The 22,440-nt window shown below is 47.2% G+C and overlaps 1 protein-coding gene across 1 annotated transcript in view; it reads left to right on the forward strand.

The window, feature by feature from the left end:
- ORC2 (origin recognition complex subunit 2) overlaps positions 1–22,440 on the forward strand; it is a 286,663-nt gene that overhangs the window by 200,699 nt on the left and 63,524 nt on the right. Inside the window, exons 12-14 of the mRNA XM_085649029.1 lie at positions 7,465–7,561; positions 8,685–8,831; positions 9,411–9,582. Of these exons, the coding sequence (XP_085505155.1) occupies positions 7,465–7,561; positions 8,685–8,831; positions 9,411–9,582 (416 nt within the window). The remainder of the gene's footprint in view (positions 1–7,464; positions 7,562–8,684; positions 8,832–9,410; positions 9,583–22,440) is intronic.

A 22,440-nucleotide genomic window follows, 5' to 3' on the forward strand; every position in this document is an offset into this window, starting at 1 on the left:
CATGCGGACAGTAAAAAAATTAAACAGACGACACTCAAATGTACTAAATCTTTCAAAGAGTACTGAACTCAATTAAATGTCATGTATTATAAGAAAAAATACATAAGGAGTAGCATGTAATATGGTCCTATTTTCCCATCTCAGCGGTCAGGTGATATTTATAAAAACCATTTGTCTGGGGCGTGGCCGGGCAAAATGGCCGTGCGGACGTGATCCGTCTCGGCTCCCGGTCCGCGCACTGGTCTACCCGATTGCAAGGCTGCCTACAACCATTTAAAGCAGTCACCCGGGCCCCGGAGCTGTGCGGCAGTGCTTGGGACCCGTCGACGCCTTTCTGAGGGGCGGTGGAACCTGCGGGCGGCCGGGATCAGACGAGGCGGGGCCCTGCTCGTGGCTGACAACATGGCGGCGACCTGGCCGGGCCTCCGCTGAGAGTGCGGAGGAGCCCCGGGCCGCCTTTACCTCGAGGATCCCTCCGGCGCGAGTGGGTCCGGGCCGAGGGAGTTTGAGGCGTCCTCCCGACGCTGCTGAGCGCAGGACGGCTATACCGGGTACGGCGAGTCTTCCTGAAGGTACGCGAGGGGCTTTTCTGCACCAGCTGGCTCACGGCAGCGATGGGGGACGTGTGAAGGAGGCGGAGGAGGTCTGTGACGACCCGGCGACCGGGGGGGCGCCCCCCGAGAAGAGATCCAGGAGGAAGGAGACGGCGCGAATCGAGGGCCGGCAGTTCAGAGTGTACCGGCATGCCTGACACCAACATAGCGGCCGGGGTCTGACGCGCCCGGCGGAGCCCTGCTTTGCAGACGTCTGCGGGGCCTTTCCTTCCCGGAGGCATGAGTCAGGGTGTCCGGGGGAGGCAAGGACAAACTTGGGGCTGCCCACCTTGGCAATTGAGGTACTGGAGTGGATCGGGCTGAGCATTCCAGAGGGGGAGGACCTCCACACGAGGCTACACCGTCTTTCCAGGCCTGAGGAAGCCACGGCTGTCGGGCGTTCTGCGGGGGGACGTCCTCCCCCCTGGGGCCCTTTGTCCTGCACGGGGCCCGCCAACAGGAGGCAGCGGGCGGTCCCGACCCTGAGTCCGGTGCCGCGAGGAAAAGTGCCCGGCCCTTCTTGCTATCATTGGCTCGACGCCCGCCCACAGCCTGAGGAGTGGGCCCCAGTAGTGGTGTGACTTTATGTCTCCTAAGAGGGCTGTCCCGAAGAAGCCTGCATCGGTTTCCTCCTTTTTTGGGTCGACGGACAAGGCTCCGGCCGTGGTGGCGGACAGGCTTTCCGACGCCATGGCTCTCACCAAGGAGGACCTATTAGCTACCCTGCAGGTCTTTAAGACCGACCTCCGCAAGGAACTGGGCCAGGACATCCAAGAGACTATTGGGCAGCTGCGTACGGATCTGCAGGGCCAACTGGCGGGGATCTTACGTGACGTCGATTCGGTGGGCACTAGGGTGCTTGACCTAGAGACTCAATCCCAAGCCTTAGAGCACAAGACTTCGGCCTGCTCCCACAAACTGCTCGTTCTACAGGATCAGCTTCACCAGACCCAGCTGAAAGCCGAAGACTTAGAGAACAGGGCTCGACGGGACAACGTCCGCGTTCGCTTTCTGGAGGAACGGGCAGAGGGTCCGGACTTGGAGGCTTTTTTGGAGGGGCTCTTTGCGGAGGTTCTGAAGCCCCGGGTGATGAAGATCAAGTTGGATCGGGCCCACCGTGTTGGTCCCCTCCAGGTTGGAGAGAAGAGGCGCCCACGCGACATACTGGTGAAATTTCCTTCACATAAAGCTAAGGAGGCGGTTCTGACGGCCGCTAGGGCCCTGGCGGAGGCTTCTTTTCAAGGTTATTCCTGTGCCCTATATCAGGACCTGGCCCCTGCTACCCTAGCCAGGAGACAACAGTTTTGCCCCATAACAACGCATCTGCGGGATGAGAAGATCCGATACCGATGGACCTTCCCTTTTGGTCTCTCCTTTGACTATAAGAACAAGCCTCGCCATGTTGTTGATCTCCGGGCTGGCCTCGCTTTATTGGGACTTCCGACGTCTGGAGGGGGTGCAGCACCCCCCGATGGCCCCGGGGGATCCCAGGCGGAGGAGGCCTCCTCTTCTTGGACCTCGGCGGGACGCTCGCCGCGCTGATGTGGATCCCGCTGGGATGGCTATGTGACCTGCTCTGTGGAGGCGGCCCTATTCCTGGGCCCGGGTCTGGCTGGAGCGGGGGGGGTCCTTGAGGAATGCCCTGCTGATGGGGTGGTCACCCCCCCCCCCCTGAGACGAACCTTGCTGAATCTCTGAGTTCTTTGAAGGCTTGTAGCGCTGTTGGCAGTCTCGAGTGCAGTTTTTGTGTTTATCTGTTACTATATCGGGTTGGGCGGCGGATGGGATCCCCACGCCCTGCCTGATATCAACGATGCCATGTGGAGCGACTTTTGCTCTCTGGGTTTTGTTTTTCTACTCTATCTTTTTTTTCTCTTCTTTTCTTCTTTCCAGGGGGTGGGTCGGGGGGGGTCAACGTCCAGGAGATGGGGGCGGTGGGGATGGAGTCTTGGGGGGGGGCTGAGCGGCACACAAGGGTCTGGAGCGGTGGGTGGGGCTGACTTGCTGTAATGGTTATCTCAATTGGAACGTGGAACGTTAAGGGCCTTAACTTCCCCCATAAACGCCAAAAGGTATGGAAGTTCTTGACCGACCACCATTTGGACATTGTTGCCCTACAGGAGACACACCTCAGGCGGGTAGACGAGCTTCGGCTCAAACATAGACAGTTCCCTCTCAATTACCGCTCCTCGGCGTCAACTAAACAGCGGGGAGTTGCCCTCCTTTTCCATTCCAGTGTGAAATTCCAGCCTCTAGACGTAGCTTCCGATAAGGATGGGCGATGGGTCATGGTTAAGGGCTCCTTACAGGGCAGGTTGTGCACTGTTCTTTCGATTTACACCCCCAACTCGGGACAGGCAGGTTTCCTTGCTTCCCTTCTGTCCAAGGTGGATTATTTTGCAGAGGGGATGGCTATGGCTCTGGGGGACTTTAATCTGGTGTGGCAGGGGGACCTGGATAGCTCGCATCCACAGCGCTCTGGGGCTGGTATTTTCCCGGAAAGTTGCAAACAACGATTGGCTACTTTGGGCCTTCGTGATGCATGGCGTTTAATGCACCTCACTACGCGAGACTATACGTTTTTTTCGCATATTCACCATACCTACTCCCGCCCCGATCACATTTTTATTAGCCAAGTGTTGACGGGCACACTCTGGGACGCCCGCATCCTACCCCTCGCTGTCTCTGACCATAGTATGGTGACTGTTAGCCTGCACTGGGGGGGGCGTGCGTTCCCACACTCCAAAATGGTTCTTCCCAGCCTCCCTCACCAGGGACATAGTCTATAAAGCAGCTCTCTGCGAGGCCATAGAAGACTTCTTCGCCCTTAATAATACGCAAGATACCTCAGAGGCAGTGAGATGGGACGCTTTCAAGGCGGTCTTTAGGGGCAAATGTATTGCGCTGAACGCCTCCCTGAACCGTCAAAGAGCTCTAGAACGCGAGCAGCTTGAGAGGGAACTAGAACTAGCTGAACAAAGTCACAAGGCGAATCCTACGCGTCTTACCCTTTGCCCCCTTACGGCACTACGAGATAAACTGAACGCGAACTACAACAACAGGGCGGAACTCACCCTTTTAAAACTGCGACTCGTCCTTCGCGCAAGGGAACAAAATAGGGAGACACTTGGCCCGCCAGCTACGGGAAAAGAGGGAAAAGGAATACATTGGCAACATTAGAGATTCCAACCAGGCCCTGTCCCACCTTGATAAGAACAAGGCGGATATCTTTGGAGCCTTTTACAGCTCGCTATACTCAGCGGATTCCTTGGATATCGAGGGTCAGGACAGGTACCTACAACAGCTCCCCCTACCCACACTCTCCCAGAGGGCCAGTGAGGATTTGGCAGCCCCCTTTTTGGTAGAGGAGGTTACAAAGGCTATTATGGCCCTGAAAATCAACAAGGCCCCAGGTCCCGACGGCTTGACGGCTCATTTTTACCGTACATTTGCAGCGGACCTGGCCCCCCGTCTCACCTCACTTTTTAACCACCTCGCAGAGGCAGGAGAGGTCTCCCATTCTATGGCCGAAGCCAACATCTCAGTCATTCCCAAGCCGGGGAAAAACAAAGAACTCTGTTCCTCATACAGGCGCATAGCCCTCTTGAACCTCGATGCTAAGCTTTACTCTTCCATCCTAGCGACAAGACTTAACCCGCTGATGGCTGCCCTCATCCACCCGGATCAATCCGGATTCATTCCGGGCAGGCAGACACATGACAACACCCGACGTATTATACACCTCATTGAAAAGGCCTCTAAAAAACAGGTCCCTGCGGTGTTGGTGGGCTTAGACGCCGAAAAAGCGTTCGACCGGGTGGATTGGGGCTTCCTCTTCGCGACGCTTCGCCGGATGGGCTTTGCGGAGGGGTTTATCAGGAAGATTAAGGCTAACTACTCTCTCCCTTACTCCAGAGTGCAGGTCAATGGGGTCCTTTCCTCCCACTTTCAATTATCTAGGGGTACTCGGCAGGGATGCCCTCTCTCTCCCCTACTTTTCGCTCTAAGTATCGAGCCCTTCGCGATGGCCGTTAGGCGCAACCCTCTTATAACGGGTATCCCCTTCGCAGAAGAAGAGCACAAAATATCGCTCTTTGCAGGCGATGTCCTCTTGTCGCTCGCCCAGCCGGCCGGTTCTCTCCCTGCCCTCCATGACGAGCTAGCGCAGTTTGAGGGGGTGGCGGGGTTCAAGATTAACGTGGACAAATCTTATATCCTTAATCTAACGGTATCAGCAGCGGACTTACCGAATCTTAAGGCCTGCACATCGTTGCAATGGGCAGACCGATCATTACATTATTTGGGGGTCCACCTTACCCCCACTGTGGAGGGGCTCTCTAAGGCCAACTTCCCCCCCATTATCGGACAAATAAAGGCAGACTTGGCTCGCTGGAAACCCCTGTTTATCTCCTGGTTGGGGCGGATACATGCGTTAAAGATGACGTTACTCCCCAAACTACTATACCTCTTCCAGGCCCTTCCAATAGAGCTTCCCACAACCTTTTTCTCCACCCTGCGGTCCTTTTTTACTCGTTTCATATGGCAAGATAATGAGCCCGTTTTGCATATTCGCTGCTCCGCAGGCCTAGACAGAGAGGGGGAGTGGGCCTCCCGGACCCTCGCCTCTATTACAAAGCGGCTCAACTGCGCGTGCTCGTCGAGTGGTCCAAGAGGGAATCGGACAAACATTGGCTCCACATGGACCGTTCGGTAACGGGGGAGACAATATGGGATCTGATTTGGCGCCCAAAGAAGGACAGACCAGCGAACGTGTACGTAAGCACTCCCACGAGAACGACCCTGAAAGTTTGGGATTCGGTCTCTCATGATGCTCGCTGGACTAGCTTTCCTTCACCCCAGACCCCGATCCATCGCAACCCCGCTTTCCCTCCGGCTCAGCGGGGGAGCTCTTACACCTCCTGGGAGAGGGGCGGGTGCCTGATGGTTGGGCACCTATTCCACAATCAAAAGATCCTTTCCTTCCAAGAGTGTAGGAAGGATTTTGATCTCCCTCAGACGGAGCTCTTCCACTACGTCCAGCTGAAGCATTGATTGCACTCCCCAGGAGTCCACATGGCAAACTCCAGGTCCCTCACGCGTTTTGAGCGCTTCATACGCTCCACGGTCAACATGCAGGGGGTCATTTCATTCCTCTACAGCTACCTCTTGGATACCACAGATACCCCGCGTCCACGCTACACTGCTATGTGGGAAGGGATAATTGGTCGGGACATTTCTGAGGGTGATTGGGCGGCTTTATGGACAGACATAGCTAAACACAACCATTCGATGGAACTTAGGGAAGCCCATACGTAAACTATGATGGACTGGTATCTCTACCTCTCTAAGCTTCATCGCATCTTCCCCGCAACTTCTGACCGTTGTTGGCAGGGATGTGGATTTCTGGGAGACTTTCGCCACATCTGGTGGGACTGCCAGACTATTAGACCATTCTGGGAGGAAATTTTAGCTCACATTAAGGACATCCTGGGATACCCCGTCCCGACCACAATTGAGTCCGCGTTGCTTAGCCTCCGGGACCCCTCTCTGCGCTACCAAACTAGGGCGGACAAGGCCATATTGTGGACATGCTTGGGGGCAGCCAAGGTGGCCATCGCAGCATCTTGGAAGAAGCAGAGTGCCCCCACTAGCTCGATGTGGCATTCCCGCCTGTGGTGCCTCCTTAGCCTGGAACGCATGGCCGACATATTTTGTGATGACTATGCAAGCTTCGAATTGAAGTGGGGCCCCCTGGTCTAGTTCCTCTCACGGGGTCTACCTTCGGCGGTGTGTCCGCCTTCCATTAGGGGTCTTCGCCTCTTTCAACTATAGTCCTGAGCGCTGGCATTGGTGCTCCAAAGTACAGGTTCTCTCCCTCGGCTTCCCCTGGATTTTCTCTTTCTTTCTAACTTTCTCTCTCTTTCTACGGGGTGGGGTGGGTGAGGCGGGGGGAGGGAGGGAGGGGGTCTTTTGTTCAGGGTTTTTTTTTTTTTTTGTATAAACTGTTTGGTTAGTTATTACACCCATTCCGAGTCTCGCTCGTTCGGAGGTGAGCATGTTGGTGGCCTGCTGTTTGGATTTCGGCGCGCAAGTCCCCAAATGACACAGATCCGGATACCTGGTTAAGCTCTGGACTTACAGCATAACTGTTCAACTCCATATGCTTCTGTTTCGCTTCCTAGGGCTAACCAGTCCACCCGTTGATAACAATTCCTTGTCTGTGGGGCTCCTGTGAGAGCGGGTCGGCTGTCGTGCTGTCACGTGATGTTGCTTGAAGCACAGTAGCTGTTGTACTTGATTGTCGAGTATAAATTTCAATAAATAAATGTTTGAAAAAAAAAAAAACATTTGTCTTTCGGCCTCATGGTTTGTGTATGTCACCCGAACCCCTCAATGGCACTATAGCTCTTTACTACACAAGCACTGGTTACTCTTACTGCTGTTTTTTCAAGATTATGCTGTTTGTTAGTCTTCAGCCTCCGTTCTTTGCAATTCCTTTCAATGCAGAGTTGAAGCCCATTTAACCTTTTGTCTACCTAAAGTTGGTAGGTCTAAAAGTCCCCATGAAAAGGGGCTAATCTGAGGGTTTAATTGACAAATTCATATCATGCTGAAATTTTCAGTAAACCTATAAACTTTTTATACACATTGAAGCATATGAAAGGCTTTGTACTAAGGCAAGTCACATGTCTTGATAGCTGCAGATCTGACTTGTGGCTGCATAAGATCTCCATGTTTGTCACCACTGTGTTCTTGCACCCAAGTTGACCAAAGAGCTGTGACCTCAGCAACTGGCCTTCTCTCATACCATATGTTCCTGCATTACATCTCTCTTTCCTCACAACATAGACCTATAGTTTTTTCATTTCAGATTCTGAATTCCATCACAGAAGAAGTGCTAGATCACATGGGCACTTTCAGGAACCCCATGGATCAGCTGGAGTTCATCATCAAATCTTTCAGAAAAGGTAAATCCAAAATTCGTGCAGGCATGGTGGGTGTGTGTGCGTTATGGAATGGCAAACACCTAAGGACTGAGTGTTCTTAACAGAAGTAGAGCATAAATCGTATGACATAAACGTCTTTGACAAAGTTACAGAGGAGAGACTTCTATTCAGTGGCTGAAGCAAGCCAGAGGACTAGGCAGCCGATATAGGTGTCTATTCCAGAAGGTAAAGTGCCATGCCTCGTTTGAGTGCCACATAACAAAGCCAGCACAGTATTCTGTGAGATGAAAACCAACGTCTGTCCATACCAGCATACCCTGTCAAAAGAAGCTCTGACTGGCCCTAGGCACAGGGAGGAAAGACATGCAAAGGGAGAGGTGAGGAGAGCTATTCCTACTGGAGTAAGACCAACACTGACTTTCATATGGCTGGTCTCAGTATAGGTAGCGTAATGGGGAAAAACAATGGCCTGGAAAGCAGCCTGAGTATTTGCCTGTTGCAGGGATTCATTTAAGAATTATATCGAAAGGTTTTTCATATACCAATTGCATTAAATTTTGAATTACTTGCCGTTGGGAAAATTGACTTCACTAAGGGCTGCCTTACAAAGGTTTTAGTTCCTTGGTTTGTAAACCAAGCCAGAATATTTAGTTTTCAGTTGCATTAAGTAACTAATCAGGAATATATAAGTGGAATATCCTACTTTCAAGTTGAGAGTATTTTATTGTAAAGCTTGTGTTTTTTTCATTGTATTTCTGTACATTGGTAATAATGCTAATCAGAATTTTACACTAACATAGTTGTGTTTTTTATGACGTGAAGACGAAAGATATATCACCATAGCTCATGTATAGGTTTGTGGTGTGTGCATGGACCATCTTTTGTTAAATTGGAAATGGAAATGGTCTTGACTGTTAAAAGCAACCACAATAGCCTTGAGACAGGGTCCTGTGTAACACTTACAGATCATAGTTTAGGTAAAGGGCACTGCAGCATAAAAGGGAAGAGGGGGGATGGATTTAGGGAATAAGTAACGCTAGAGTAGCGTATACTTTCAGGCTTATTGACATTGGGTTTTACTGGAAATCAAATTGGGAAGCAGCTATGTACGCCTGATCACCAATGTTTGTTTCCCTTTTCACAGATACTTCCTTGGACCTTTACCTCCTCATCCATAACCTGGACAGTCAAATGTTGAGGGGGGACAAAACACAGCAAGTCCTTGGGCAGTTGGCTGCTGTGCCCAACATTCACCTGATTGCCTCGATTGATCACATCAACGCACCGCTCAGTAAGGCTGCATCTTGGCCTTGGAATAAAATAAAAGATGATTGATGGTTATGAAGTGTCAGTGTTATGCCTCTTTGCAGTGCTCGCCTCTTTAGTAGTGGTTCTACCAAATTGGGTCAGTGGCTGTTCCAAAAGTGGGATCGTCCCAGGACTCCTCTAATAATAGCTCGACATTCTTGCATGGGTTACCTGATTTCACTTTGGTTGTCACTATTCATAACCTATAACTTGTCTTAATCGGCTTAGCTTCCATGTTCTGTGCTGATGTTGCCAAACCTAAAGGCTGAAGCTGCAGTCTTTGTAATCCTCAACTGATGAGTTTTGCCAAACCTTACACCCATCTTTTGGTTGTCTTCCTTCACCTGCTCTTACTCATTGTTACTTTTCTCTCTCTGTGGGGGCCTTTAGGAGTATTATCATATTTTTACCATTCATTTGTGTTTGAGGGAGACTCCTACCCAAGGTGAGAAGCTTAGCTAAGTTACATACAGCACTTAGCAACTAAAACAACTGCTATCTAATGTGCAATGCAAAACGCACAAATTGTATGCTGAGTTCTAATGACATTCTTTCTTTACAGTGTGGGACCAGTCAAAGCAGAGCCTTTACAACTGGCTGTGGTATGAAACCACTACGTACAGCCCCTACCTTGAAGAGACCTCCTATGAGAACTCTCTCTTAGTGAAGCAGTCAGGAGCCCTGGCCCTCAGCTCCCTAACGCATGTTCTTCGCAGTCTAACACCCAATGCCAGGTGAGAAATTAACAATGTGTATCTCCCCACCAAACCTTGTCATCGTTTACCGTGTATTGTGGTGTACCAAAGCCTAAGTTTTAACTACTGCTTGCTCAATGCTGGTCTGATCTGTCCAATTTGGGGAGGCAATAGAGTATAATGAGACTTGAGGTAGCCCCTCACCGGGCAAAGTGCTCTAAAACTATGCTAGGTCATAGAAAAAAATAATTGCTTCACATTTAAAACAATACCACAGAGTGGGTCATTTTGCCCTCAGCCAGCTACAGAAATATGCTAGACCTTCATGATATTCTCTGCGGATTGAGTGCAGTAACAGTACTTCACTCAAGCATCTGTACGGTATTTTAGATTGGGTTAGTGCCCCAGTAGTCTGACAACTTTGAGTGGTTGTGCCATCTCTAGTGTAAGATCTGAACGCTTGACCTTTCAACCAACGACAACCATTCCTTTTTGATATCTTTTAAATATAAGGTGTTGTATTTGATTAATAAAAATATATTTCAAATGTTTAAATGCATTTGCTTAAACGTATCAACATAAGGAATTTGACCAGTGTGCATTCCGTGTATGCATTTTGTTAGTTAGATATCTTTAACAACTTGATGACAGAAAAAAGTGTATTAAAGCTAATGTTTCATTGGTTACATTATGTGAAATCACTGGCAAGTAACAAAACCTTAAAAGTTAGTGTAATAATTACACCATTCATATCAACCACTTGTGGAAAGCCACCCTCGTTTATTCTTTGTGACATTGCAATATAGATGGAGAAAATATGAGGGCTATAATCTTAAAACCTTTCCAGTTTTTTCTCATTTTCTTTATTTATAAATCTTCTTTATTGCATTCTCATAATGCGCAACAAAAGCAAAACAACCAATGCATCCAATATAGTCCCCAATTTTGTTACATCTGAAGCCCTGTAAAGCTCGTGCATTCAGGTTCATGTTACATCATACGTCTGATAGGCCATAACATTACCACCATCGTTCCCAGATTTTCTAGTGTTTGGTTTCTAAATGGGCTCCTCCAACTTTCCGGCTACTTGAAGTGTCCCTCTTGGCAATGATCGTTACCATTACCACTAGTGTCCGTTCCCCACGGTTGCTACTCTTGGAGATAAGTCAGTTGGTTTTCGCAGGATGTGGGTCAGTGTAGTGTCAATCATTACCCAATACTTCGCAACTTTGGGGCACTTCCAAACCATATGGAAAAGTTTGGCATCTGTACAGCAAAATCAAGAGGGGCTACGGATGACATAGGCGTCTGGGTGTAAAATATATGATAAGTAAATATTTCAGCTGTAGCAGCCTGAGGTAAGTAGAAATCACAGTTTCACTTGGGGCCATCCTAGCTTCCTTCCACCTTGTCATCAAACACCCAGCCCTCCCATTTCTTCCTGAGAGACGCAGAATCATCTGAGGCATAGATTACTAAGGAGCGGTATATCTGTGAGGTTCCACACGTCCTCAAAGCGGCCATCAGGATACAAGCGTTGGGCGGGTGCTATTCTGGAAGACCTGACATTTTTGTGCGGTAGTTTGGGAGCGTATGTTGAAGCTGTAAATATTTGTAGAATTGGGACCCGGATTAGGTCGAATTGGGTTCGGAGTTTCTGAAAGGACTTAATATGTGACCCTTGCCAGATATCGCCCAGATTGGCAATGTCAGTCATGCCCCACCTCCTAAAACTGTCAAGTTGAGTAATGTGCCTCATCCACCGCCCGTATCACAGCGGTGTCTGTTGTGTTAGATTATGACTCCAGATGGTCAGGCATAATGCAGAGCAAGATTTAAGAAACGCCTCTCTTGTAACCTCTGGAAGATGCTGCGGTATGGGAGCACCACATAATATACCCATGATCATAGATGCTGGAAGTAGGAGTTCAGGGGTTGCTGCAGCACCCCCTGAATAACCATTATGGAGCTCAGAAAGTAAATGAGTGATAAAGATGCCTTTAAATGTTGTTATTATTTTATCTTGTCACAGAGGTCATATGTTGGGCGATATCATCTGATAAATTGCTGCTGATTCTTTTAATATGAAGACTGATGTTTAAATTTCTTTTTCTGACTGCAGGTCAGAGGATTTTGAAAAGTAAACTATGTAACAATCCTACAGGGGGACAGGGAGTGTAAAAGGAAAGGCTGTAGGATATAATGTTTCCTAACACACAACAAAACTTAAATAACAATAAATGTTCTGTACTGATATCAGCAGTTAAAGTGCAAATTCATCAATTTCCTTTGTAATTCTAAAGAGTGATGGAAACAAAGATGTCAATAGGATCAAAACAAAGCTTGATTCTTTACCTGGTGGGCCCAAATTATAAATATTTGCTGAAACCCTGCTGAAGAAACCGTCCACCGACCTGACAGATCTCAAGAATCTCTGACCCATCTCCTTGCTCTTCTTCCCAGCAAAGGTCATCGAGAAGGCCATCAACCCCCAACTCTCAGAGTTCATCTAAGCCAACCACGTCTTTCACTCCTCTCAGTCCGGCTTCCGAAGCAACCACAGCACCTAGACACCCTCCTCCCCGCCACCAATGACATCCGCTCCCTCCTTAACCGGGGAGAAACAGCATCCCTCATCCTCCTGGACCTCTCGGCTGCCTTCTACAACGTTTCCCACTGCACCTAAGCATGAGACTTCATGATGCCAGAATCTCCAACAAAGCTCTGGACTGGAATTGTTCCTTCCTCACCAGCAGAACACAGCGAGCCAGACTACCACCATTCCTCTCAGAACCCACGGAGATCGGTTGCGGACTCCTCCAGGGCTCTTCCCTGAGTCCCACCCTCTTCAATGTCTACACGTCCCGCTCCCAGCCATAGTCAGGAACCACGGACTCAATGTAGTCTCTTATCCTCTCCCTCACCAACGAGCCCACAATCACCAGAAACTATTTCCACAATGGGATGAAGGCCGTCACCACATGGATGAGAGACCACTGCTTCAAGCTCAACTCAGACAAGACTGAAGTCCTCATCCTGGGGCCCAACACCTCCGCTTGGGAAGACTCCTGGTGGCCTGCCGCATTAGGAACCCTCCACTGCCCCACACCCACTGACCATGCACGAAGCCTCAGCATCATACAGGACTCCTTGCTCACTATAAACCTCTAGATTAATGCCGTCTCCTTATCATGCTTGCACACTCTTCAGCTGCTTTGAAAGACCTTCAGCTGGATCCCCACAGAGGCCAGAAAGACAGTCGCTTGCACTCACCAGCAGCAGACTCAACTACTGCAACGCACACTACGCAGGCCACGACCAGAATCTCCGCAGGGAACATTCAAAAAGCCAGTCAGACTGGTCCTCAACATCTCCAAACACCTACAAGAACTCCATTGGCTCCCAGTCAACAAAAGAGTCACCTTCAAGTTCCTCACACACGCCTACAGAGCTCCCCATAACGCCAGACCAACATACCTGAACCACAGCCTGTCATTCCACGTACCCACCGGACACCTCTGCTCCACCCAACTGGACCTTGCCACCGTCCCTCGGATCCACAAGACGAGGACCGGAGGAAGATCCTTTTCCTACCTCGCCACCAAAACCTAGAACACCCTGTCGCTCCACCTCAGGCTATGCCCGTCGCTGACCTAATTCAGGAAGGATCTCAAAACCTGGCTCTTCGACTTAATCTCAGCGCCCAGGCGGACTGGCAGCCCCCTCCCCTGCCCCACCCATCCCCCCCAGTGCCTTGAGACCCTCACGAGTGAGTAGGCGTGCTTAACAAATTGATTGATTAAAACCCTGATTTCCTAACATTATCCTTTGCGCTGTACAGAATTATCTGTAAAACTACACATTTGTGCAAATGTTGTGGTAGTTTCAATAGAAAATGTGCGATCTGTAAATGACAGTGTGCTATCACGCTTTACTAATTTATTTGCGACAGTGTGCCCTAACATTCACCACCACTTACAAACCACAACCACACCCGTACCATTGCAGCTGAATGGGTGTGGCTCATTTGCTACACTTGTTCTTAGTGTGACGCTTGGGTATTTCACAATTCCTAGGACTTCAGTGATGTAACATAGTTGGCAGCACCTCCATTCTGAAAATTGTTCCAGCACCACTGCTGATGATTTTATCTAAGACACTTAGGAAAAATTCCATATTTTCCTCGTATTTTTACCATGTTTGCATTGACTGGTAAAGCAATTCAAACAATGTGGCCTTACTGCAGTAAGAAGCGGGGAATATGTGAAGAAACAATGCTACTTTAACCTGCAGTTTCTCGCACATTTTCCTCTTCCTGCTAGTTTTGGCTGCAGAAAGCTGTCTTTCCCAATCGCGGGAGCGCATTTTTAAACTGCTTGGCTTTGAGGTGCTGGTTGTGTTAAAAGAATGCATCGGAATGTCTGATCTGTGTTGAAATTGTAAATACCTACAGGTGATCCTCAGCACCTGGCTATATTGATATGAATTTACATTCCCACATTGGGAAGAACTCCAACCAAATAAATAAAATGTAAAAAAGGTCTGACACTTGACTTCGCAACAGACCTATCGCTATCTTTGCTCCAGACTCCCTATCTCTGATAGACCCCAAGCATACTCTCGACATTGAATCTCTGGATTGATCCGCTGTTGGCAGTGGTGGTTTAGACAACCCTATTAGAATGATAATCAGCAGAATGGTTCTAGATCCACACATGGTGGGCCTGGCTTAGCTCTGTGAGAGGTGCAGATAACTCTGTAACACAAACCACACACTTAACACAGACGATCAAGACTATGAGATCATCTTCATGGGGTTTTTTTTACCTTTAAACAAATTTACATAAAAACTGTACTACAAGGGTTTTGGACTCACATGAAAATGGTGTAAACCTGATGGCGCAAACAAAAAATGAAGTGAATTGCAGCGTTCATCCCATGTGCACCGAAAAACCAGGAAACAGCAGCATGCGCAGGACACGCCTGCTGCCCCATGCACTGGCTGAGGGCAGTATCTGCCTACTGTACGCCTCCTGCCACAGACCTTTCATCTGCAACAAAGCAGAGCAAATTTTGTTAAATATCGCGCACACAAATTACAAGTGCACACAAAATCAGAAACACCACATGAGCAGATAATGAGGATAACTTGCTATATGGTGTGCGGGTTTGAATAAAGGTTTTAACTGAAACAACTCTGCACCCATACTTTAAATTATGTCCAAAAGAGTATATGAGCTGTGCGTTCTAGTTAACTCTGCAGTCCTCTGTTCCCATTTTTTAGTTACCCTGACTTTTGAACAGTGTTTATAGTGATCATAGACATTTTGTACTCATCTCGTACAGGAAATACATATTTTAAAATCTCGCTATAAGCCACAGGGAAGAAGGCATAGGCATTAAGGAAGCAGCACGAACACATCTGTAGTTAGGGTAGACCCAAGACTCCATAAGAAAACACTTTTTTCTTCTAGAATAATTTTGTCGCCAGCTTTCCCCTTCTGGCACCTTTGCACTAAGCTTTGGAACAGCGCAGTTTGTTTGTTTTAATCAGACCCATTACAGTGCCCTTTGGTCAAAAGTGCAGAAAGTTATAAGGGGTGGACAGTTTACTTTTTGGATTTCATATTGAAGTTCCCATAGCAAAAGATAAACAAATGCATGAAAGTGCACCTAAGTTGGCAGCAAATAGTGCCTGACTCCATGTGGTATAGCATGATGGTGGAAGGGGTGTATTTCTTGCATTTCTTTCCCCATTGTGTCACATGGTGTACACCCCACTGTCCCCTCCCTTTGTCCGAGGGGCGAAGGGTCATTTATTGCTTCCCTCACCATACATACAGGAAGGAGGGTATGTGTTTTCTCTCTGTTTTGCTCCAGGATGGGAGATGGGAGGTATTTGGTGCTTCCCCTTTTCCTGCCTTGTCAAAGACAGGGGTTATTAGGTGGGTCTCCTGCCTTTCCCCAAGCAAGGAAGGGACATTTAACTTCACCGTCTTGCACAAGGATGAGGGAAGTGTGCCAGCATGGATTTGTGTTCATATTTGTGAACAGAGCAAACACAAGGAGATGATGGACGGAACGCTAAAACATTTCAGACACTCACCCCCAGTCACAGATCTGGGTTGAATCCATCATCATTCTTTAGCTCACTCCGCCACCCCAGTTCAGACACAGCGATATGCAAATCAGTCTTGACCCTGTGCCTCATGGGAACAGTCCAGCCCTAACTGCCAAGCCACGTCTTCCCTGGACTGGAAACAAGCAGCCTGGGACCAGTTACGGGCTAACAGCCCTCATCAGCCAGGATAGCTTGAATCCTGTGGCAAAGTGAGCAAGGAACCCACGTCTCGGCATACCCTGCCAACTTAGGGCTACCAAAGCAAACATAAGGATATGATGGACGGAGTGCTGAAACTTTTCAGACACTCGCCCCCAGTCACAGATCTGGGTTGAACCCATCATCGTTCTTTAGCTCTCGTAGCCACCCCAGTTCAGACACAGCTATATGCAAATCAGTCTTGACCCTGTGCCTCATGGGAACAGTCCACCCCGAACTGCGAAGCCACGTCTTCCCTGGACCGGAAACAAGCATCCTGGGACCGGTTTTGGGCTAACAGCCCTCATTAGCCAGGCTAGATTTAATTGAGTGGCAAAGTGAGCAAGGGACCCACGTCCGAGCATACCCTGCCAACTTAAAGCAAACAAAGCAAACGCAAGGAGATGATGGACGGAGCGCTGAAACTTTTCAGACACTCACCTCCAGTCACAGATCTGGGTTGAATCCATCATCATTCTTTAGCTCACTTCGCCACCCCAGTTCAGACACAGCTATATGCAAATCAGTCTTGACCCTATTCCATATTTGTGAACAGGGCACTGCGACAGCTGTTACCTACTTTGGTTCTTCTTGGCTTACAAAATTGTATGGTTCGCCATAGCACCCGCTTTGTATTTGTAAAGAGAGCAACTGCTATATTGGGCTCCTTCACCCAAATAAAAATGGAAGTGAATGTGTTCTGAGACATGGATGGTGTGCACTGGTGCAAACCGGGGCTCTGTGCCTCGCCGAAATTTTGGTAATTATGTGCCAGATCACTTCGCTCTATTTTTGTTGTGATCAATACTGTAAAATGTAAACTTTATAAAGCAGTTACCATCTGATAAACTTAGCTGAAGTAGACATTTAGAGCTGTTCAATCATGTTAACAAACCATTATCTAATGCCTTTTGACATTTTGTAGGTTTGAATTTATGAATATAGCTTTCAGGATCCAGTCATATCAAACTCTTTAGATAGAAGAGGGGCTTAGTGAACTACATAGAATTGCCTACCTTGTGATTGGTTAAACAAGAAAGAAATGCAACTGTCTCACCATGATTATTAATGGGCAGATTCTATTTTTCACTGGTGATGATGTTAGAAGGAATTCTTGTTTCCACAGAAAGTTCAAGGCAGTTGTAGTATTCATCAACTGCAGTACCAGTTGACAACTAATTTACGATTACAAAGCTTTATTGCTTGGGACTCACCAACAGACTGTTGGGGAATCTGACTAAGAACAGGCTTGTGATGGCTCAGCAGAGTGAAGAAATTTTAAAATTGCCAATCGATGTATTCATTTGGAAGCAGGAAACCAAAAAAAGTTAAATTGTCAATTTCACTAAGTCCAATATATGTCTAGTTTTAAATCATCTGCATGCATGTTTGTGCTTAGGCCTAGTTAGCAAGTGGCCTGTGTCACTTGAGAAACCAGTTCTGGTTTTGTAGAAAACAACATGGTGTGTTTTTGAGATGTTAGTTTGAGGTCTGCCACTATAAATATGTGTTTGTAACATGTGCCGCTGAAGACAGCCATGCTGTGTATTCTCCTGCCCTCTAGGGCTCTGCATGGAGCTTTACAAGTTGTATTTCTTTGAAAAAGTCTCGAGATATTTCTTGTCTCCTTGCGGAGTCCACAATGGTTCAGGACAAACATTTCCATCTCAGATGGGCATTTTTCCACCATCGTAATCAGGTGTTCAGCTTGAGCTCAGAGACCTTTGCGTTATCTGCTCCTCTCAGCTTCAGTGATAAGATATCCAGATCCATTGTTGGAAGGATTAGCTTCTGCAACACTAGTGACCGCGTCACTGTGGTTCCTGGCCAAGACTCTGGTCATATTAAGAATGCCTGTTGGGGGGAGGGTGGTATGGAAAGTGGAAGAGATGCTTGAAACAATAAATAAAAAACATGGACTCTAGCAAAGCCGTGGGTGGCATTCAGACTCAGTCATGTAAGTCTTCTTTTCACAAGTAGCAGGTGAGAATGGGAGCCAAATCTGCAGTAACTCTCCACAGACCGAGATACCAGCAAAGGCAAGCATTTTAAGCAGTGTACACTTCCAAAGCCGACAAAGATGTGGTTACTGCGGAAACAGCAGAGTCAAAGGTAGAGGTGTCTTAGATAGGGGTCGCACTACCAACAAACAGCAGCTCACCCTCCATCCCTTCTGATCACAACAAATCTGTCAGGGGAAGATTCCTTCTGCAATAGGAGGAGAATACCTCAGACAATCGGGTGCTCTTGTTGTGTAGTTCCTATAAACCTATATAAAACTGCGCATTTAAACAACATAGATTATGGGATTGGTATCCAGACTGTTTCCTGATCCCCCACAGGATAAGTTAGCCTGTAGTCCTGCTAGCTCACAGTGCCCCTATGCAACCCTCTTACAAAGAAGTGAATAGTTTCTGGCAACTATCGAACATGACAACCCTGATCCCTCAGAATCGCGGAAACAGTACAGTACTTTATTCTCAGGCACTCGTGCTCACTTTGTCTCAGAGAAATACACAGAATAGACTGTGGGGATGTTTTCCAATAAGTATTTATTGAACCAGCATCATTCTAATGTAAATTAGTGTGCTGAAACAACCATAAGACAGAAAAAGATATAAATGATTGTAAGCACCAATGGAATACCATAGTGCTAAAACAATTAATACATGCAAATATATAAGATACATGATAGTAATCAATGCGTACTCCTACGATGCCTCCCTATCTAGATGTAGCTATGTGTACCTAACATGTATGTTGGTGTAGTGCCAAGAATTCCCCTAGGATAAAGCCAACCTTATTACCTGAAGTGAGAGAGTGTGGGACCCCGTCTTGGTCTCGAGATGGACACCCTGTGAGGGATGTCAGACCACTGCAAGCTGGAGTGTCTGCGTGCAGGAACCTCAGCGTCTTGCATCAGTGTGTCAGCATGGAAGTCCTTTTTCTCCTCTCTCTGCCTCAGCAAAGATATGGTGTTTATATACCCAAAGTGGTACCCTCAGGGAATCTACCTTGCTGTGTCATGTCGGACGAGGATTACGGAAGGAATGACCCTTATACATAGTTATTACTCAGGAGATGGTAGTCCTGCTGAGATTACAAGAATCCTCATGCATAATGAATGAGGCTAGTTTTCTGAGAAAACCCACGTCCTTTAGGCAGTAGCGTAACTAGGTAAAAGGTCAATACCAAGAACCGTTATGTAGTGTAATGGCAGAGGAAATATAGGTGAACTGTTTCGTTACTACCTGAGCCTATATCGAGGTACCAGTATGAACCATAACACCCACTCCTCATCCGACTGGACGACATACCAAAAAGGACTAAAAAATGTACGTCTAAAATAAGCTTATACTTAAGTCTATATGTTACAAAAAAAAAAATTGTAGCATAAGCTAAAGAAGTCCATTAAAATATGTTCGTATATATGGTCTTAACAACTATGAGTGCCTGGAAACCATGCTGTCAGCAAGAGGAGCGTAAAAAAAAGAGTGTTTTTGTTTTAAAATTCCAAGTTTGGTTGTTTTTGAAAAAGGCCACAGTTTTCCCAGCACACGATGAGCTAAATGTCTGTGTCCTGTGTGGGAGATGCAACATCATTGCTGCTTTCCATCTCAGACGACGATCCCTGCAACACCTCACAGGTCAGGTCAATCGAGCACAGATGATCTTCTGCAGTGCCCACTGCCAATGCTTGGGAATCCTGTACGATATCCAAGGCCTGGATGCCTGTAGAGGAGCCGGTCTCTGTTCCAACATAAGCTGAAGCATCCCGTGGTGGCTCTAAGAATGCAGACATCAACATGAGAATACCCTGAGGACACAGCAGTACATGGGCCATTAATGGATCCAGTAAAGCATCTACGTCCGGTGGGGCAACCGATGGAAGTGTTAGACAGAGATCCAACACGCATTCTTGTCTGCAGACGAGGCATCGGAGGACAGGCAGAACACAGTCAATCCAGACTGGTCTAAATTATAGGAACCAAGACTCGCTTAGTTCCCGAATGTGAGGTGTGCCCAGATGGAGTACCATGCGATCACGGTATCGGCGCTCCAAGAGCGTTTTTTAAATCTCCTTGGTGACTGGGACATCCATTGCGTAGCAGAAAAATTACAATCAGGATTGCTGCTATTAGGAACAAGATCAGCGGAAGTCCTCCAAAAATGCTTCCGAATACGGAGTGTATGAAGGCTGGAATCACTCTGAAGACTGAATGAAAGGTGCTTAACAGTCCATTGTGACATAATCAGTTGTGTCCTCTAACATTTCAATGCTTGAAAATGCAGCAGATTGTTCTAAATCAGACAACATGTTATTTACAGTTTCAAAATCCCAAACGTCAGAAAATGTACTGGAGGTAATGATATCATTTAAGGAAATTTTAAATGCATGAGGTATTTTCAAACGTTCTGTAGGACAAAGTACATCATGTGAAACTCTGTCCCAAACTATACCATCAGGAATTGGAACAGCTGAAATGTTCACGAACAACGAGTCTCTTTGTTCACAAAGAGATGACGTATGAGGTTTCAGGACCAAGTTCACATTTGATACTGCAGAGCGTTCTGGGAGACTGCTTCCGTTCATGAGTAAGCAAAAGACAGTCACTAGGCCAATCCAGAGTACAAAAAACTATATTCCAGTTATTATCCAGATCTGTAGCATGGCGAAACTAGGTAAGTCTTTTTCAGAAAAAGTCATGAAGTTGTTGTTTACGGGAAACTGGAGCTGGCATTGATTTTGGTTCCTGGGATCAAGAGAGACATTATCAAAATCGATGAAGAAGCTAGATGCAGTTCGAACTATCTTTGGTAGCTCAGCAGGTTTTGTTGAACTGGTAGACGTCTCTTGTAGAGGCATATTTATGTAGATTTCGGTGGTGGGCCGAATTGATATTTGTCTTTCATTTGTGTTTTGATGTTCTGTTTCAACAGCAACAAATTCCATTTCATTGTTGGTAAGTCCATTACTTGGTATTGGTGACTCTTCTAATGTTATGAGTCTTTCTGTCTGAACTTCCTGTATAGTAGCGAGAGTAGAGCGGCGGCTAACCAGGAGCCCACGAGAATTACTATTCAGTATCAGCCACATAGTGTGGTTTAATCAGATCAGTGGAGACAAATCTCTTTTCTTTTTTTCTGGCAAAGGCGGAAGAAGTACTGTTCTTGTTCCTTTGACAGCTAGGACAGGTACAGGCTTTCTGTATGATGGCCCTAATTCTTTCTTGTCCACTATCTTTTTTCTGACCAGATCCCCTTACTTTTGTGATCCAAGCAGTTCTTGCAATGACTGATGTTTTTATTTTATTTTGATTAGTTTATAATAAAACAATAGAGGTCATGTTGGTGTCTATACAGATAACACATTTTTACCCAAAATACCAGGTCTATTCCACCCAGGTAGCCCCTTCCAAGGCAAGTATAATCATGTGTGTCGAGTATCTTGTCTTTTGTTCCTCGCCATTTCAGCAGTTGGGGAGATAGCTCTCCTCGGTAGTTGTTCCATTTCCCCCATTTTTTATCCCATTTTTTGGGACACCCTCTATTTTTACACACTGCCTACTCTGCAATAATACATTTGTACATTTCTCTGGCCAACTCCCTCGAGGTCGGCCCCTTCGCAGCTCCCCATCGCATTGCTATGCAACGTTTGACCAATGTGTAACCCAGGGTGGCCGATTGTTGTTCTGTTGTGGTGAGATCTGTTGTGTCCCATATGTTGAGGAGTCCCAATCTTGGTGTTGAATGAATGTCTTTGCCGATAGCCATTTGTAGGTGTTGTGTAGCTTTTCCCCCAGAGTGGCGCTATGCTAGGGCATTCCCAGAGTATATGATATAATGTGGCATCTTCCGCGCAGTGTCGGAGGCAAAGTGGGTCTTCTCTACACCCAATTTTGTTTAGGGTGGTCCCGGTTAGGTAAGTTCTGTGTAAAATCTTGAGTTGAATAAGGCAGAGATTTAGTGGGATGGCCGCTTCGCGTGGAAAACATTATTGCAGTTTGCCATTTCTCATCCTCAAGTGGCCCTAGATCAGCCTGCCATTTTTCTCAGAGACTTTGGAGTGGGTCTGGTAAGTTATTAATCAGCTTCCTATATGTCAATGATATAGCTTTTTTCCCTAGGGTTTCTGATAAAACTCTATCTCCAAGGGGGACGTCTCCGGTATCGCCCGGGATGTGGGAATCACAGCAGTCAAGGCATGACGGATTTGTAGGTATCGTACCATTTCCCTCTGGTCCAAATCGTATTCTTTCTGTAGTTCAGAAAATGTTAGAATTTTTCCCTTTTTCCATAGGTCACCTATAGTAGAGATACCAATAATGTCCCATCGGTCAAATTCCTGTTGGTTGCCTAGCATCCAAATTCTCTGGGTAAACCATAGTGGCATGGCTAGAGTCTGTGTACCCTGCCAGGTAAGTTTGTTATTGGCCTGGCGCCATACGTCAATGGTTAGGGCAGTGGGGCCAAAGTAACCACCTTTCTTTGCTAGTGAGTATAGAGCCCCGTTGTGCCCCCCCCCCTCCTTCCCATCGGTATCTGTCCAGTTGATAAGCAGGTTCCTGCTGGGGATG

The sequence above is a fragment of the Triturus cristatus genome, chromosome 3_2 (genome assembly GCF_964204655.1).
Source record: "Triturus cristatus chromosome 3_2, aTriCri1.1, whole genome shotgun sequence".
In the NCBI taxonomy this organism is placed as follows: Eukaryota; Metazoa; Chordata; class Amphibia; order Caudata; family Salamandridae; genus Triturus; species Triturus cristatus.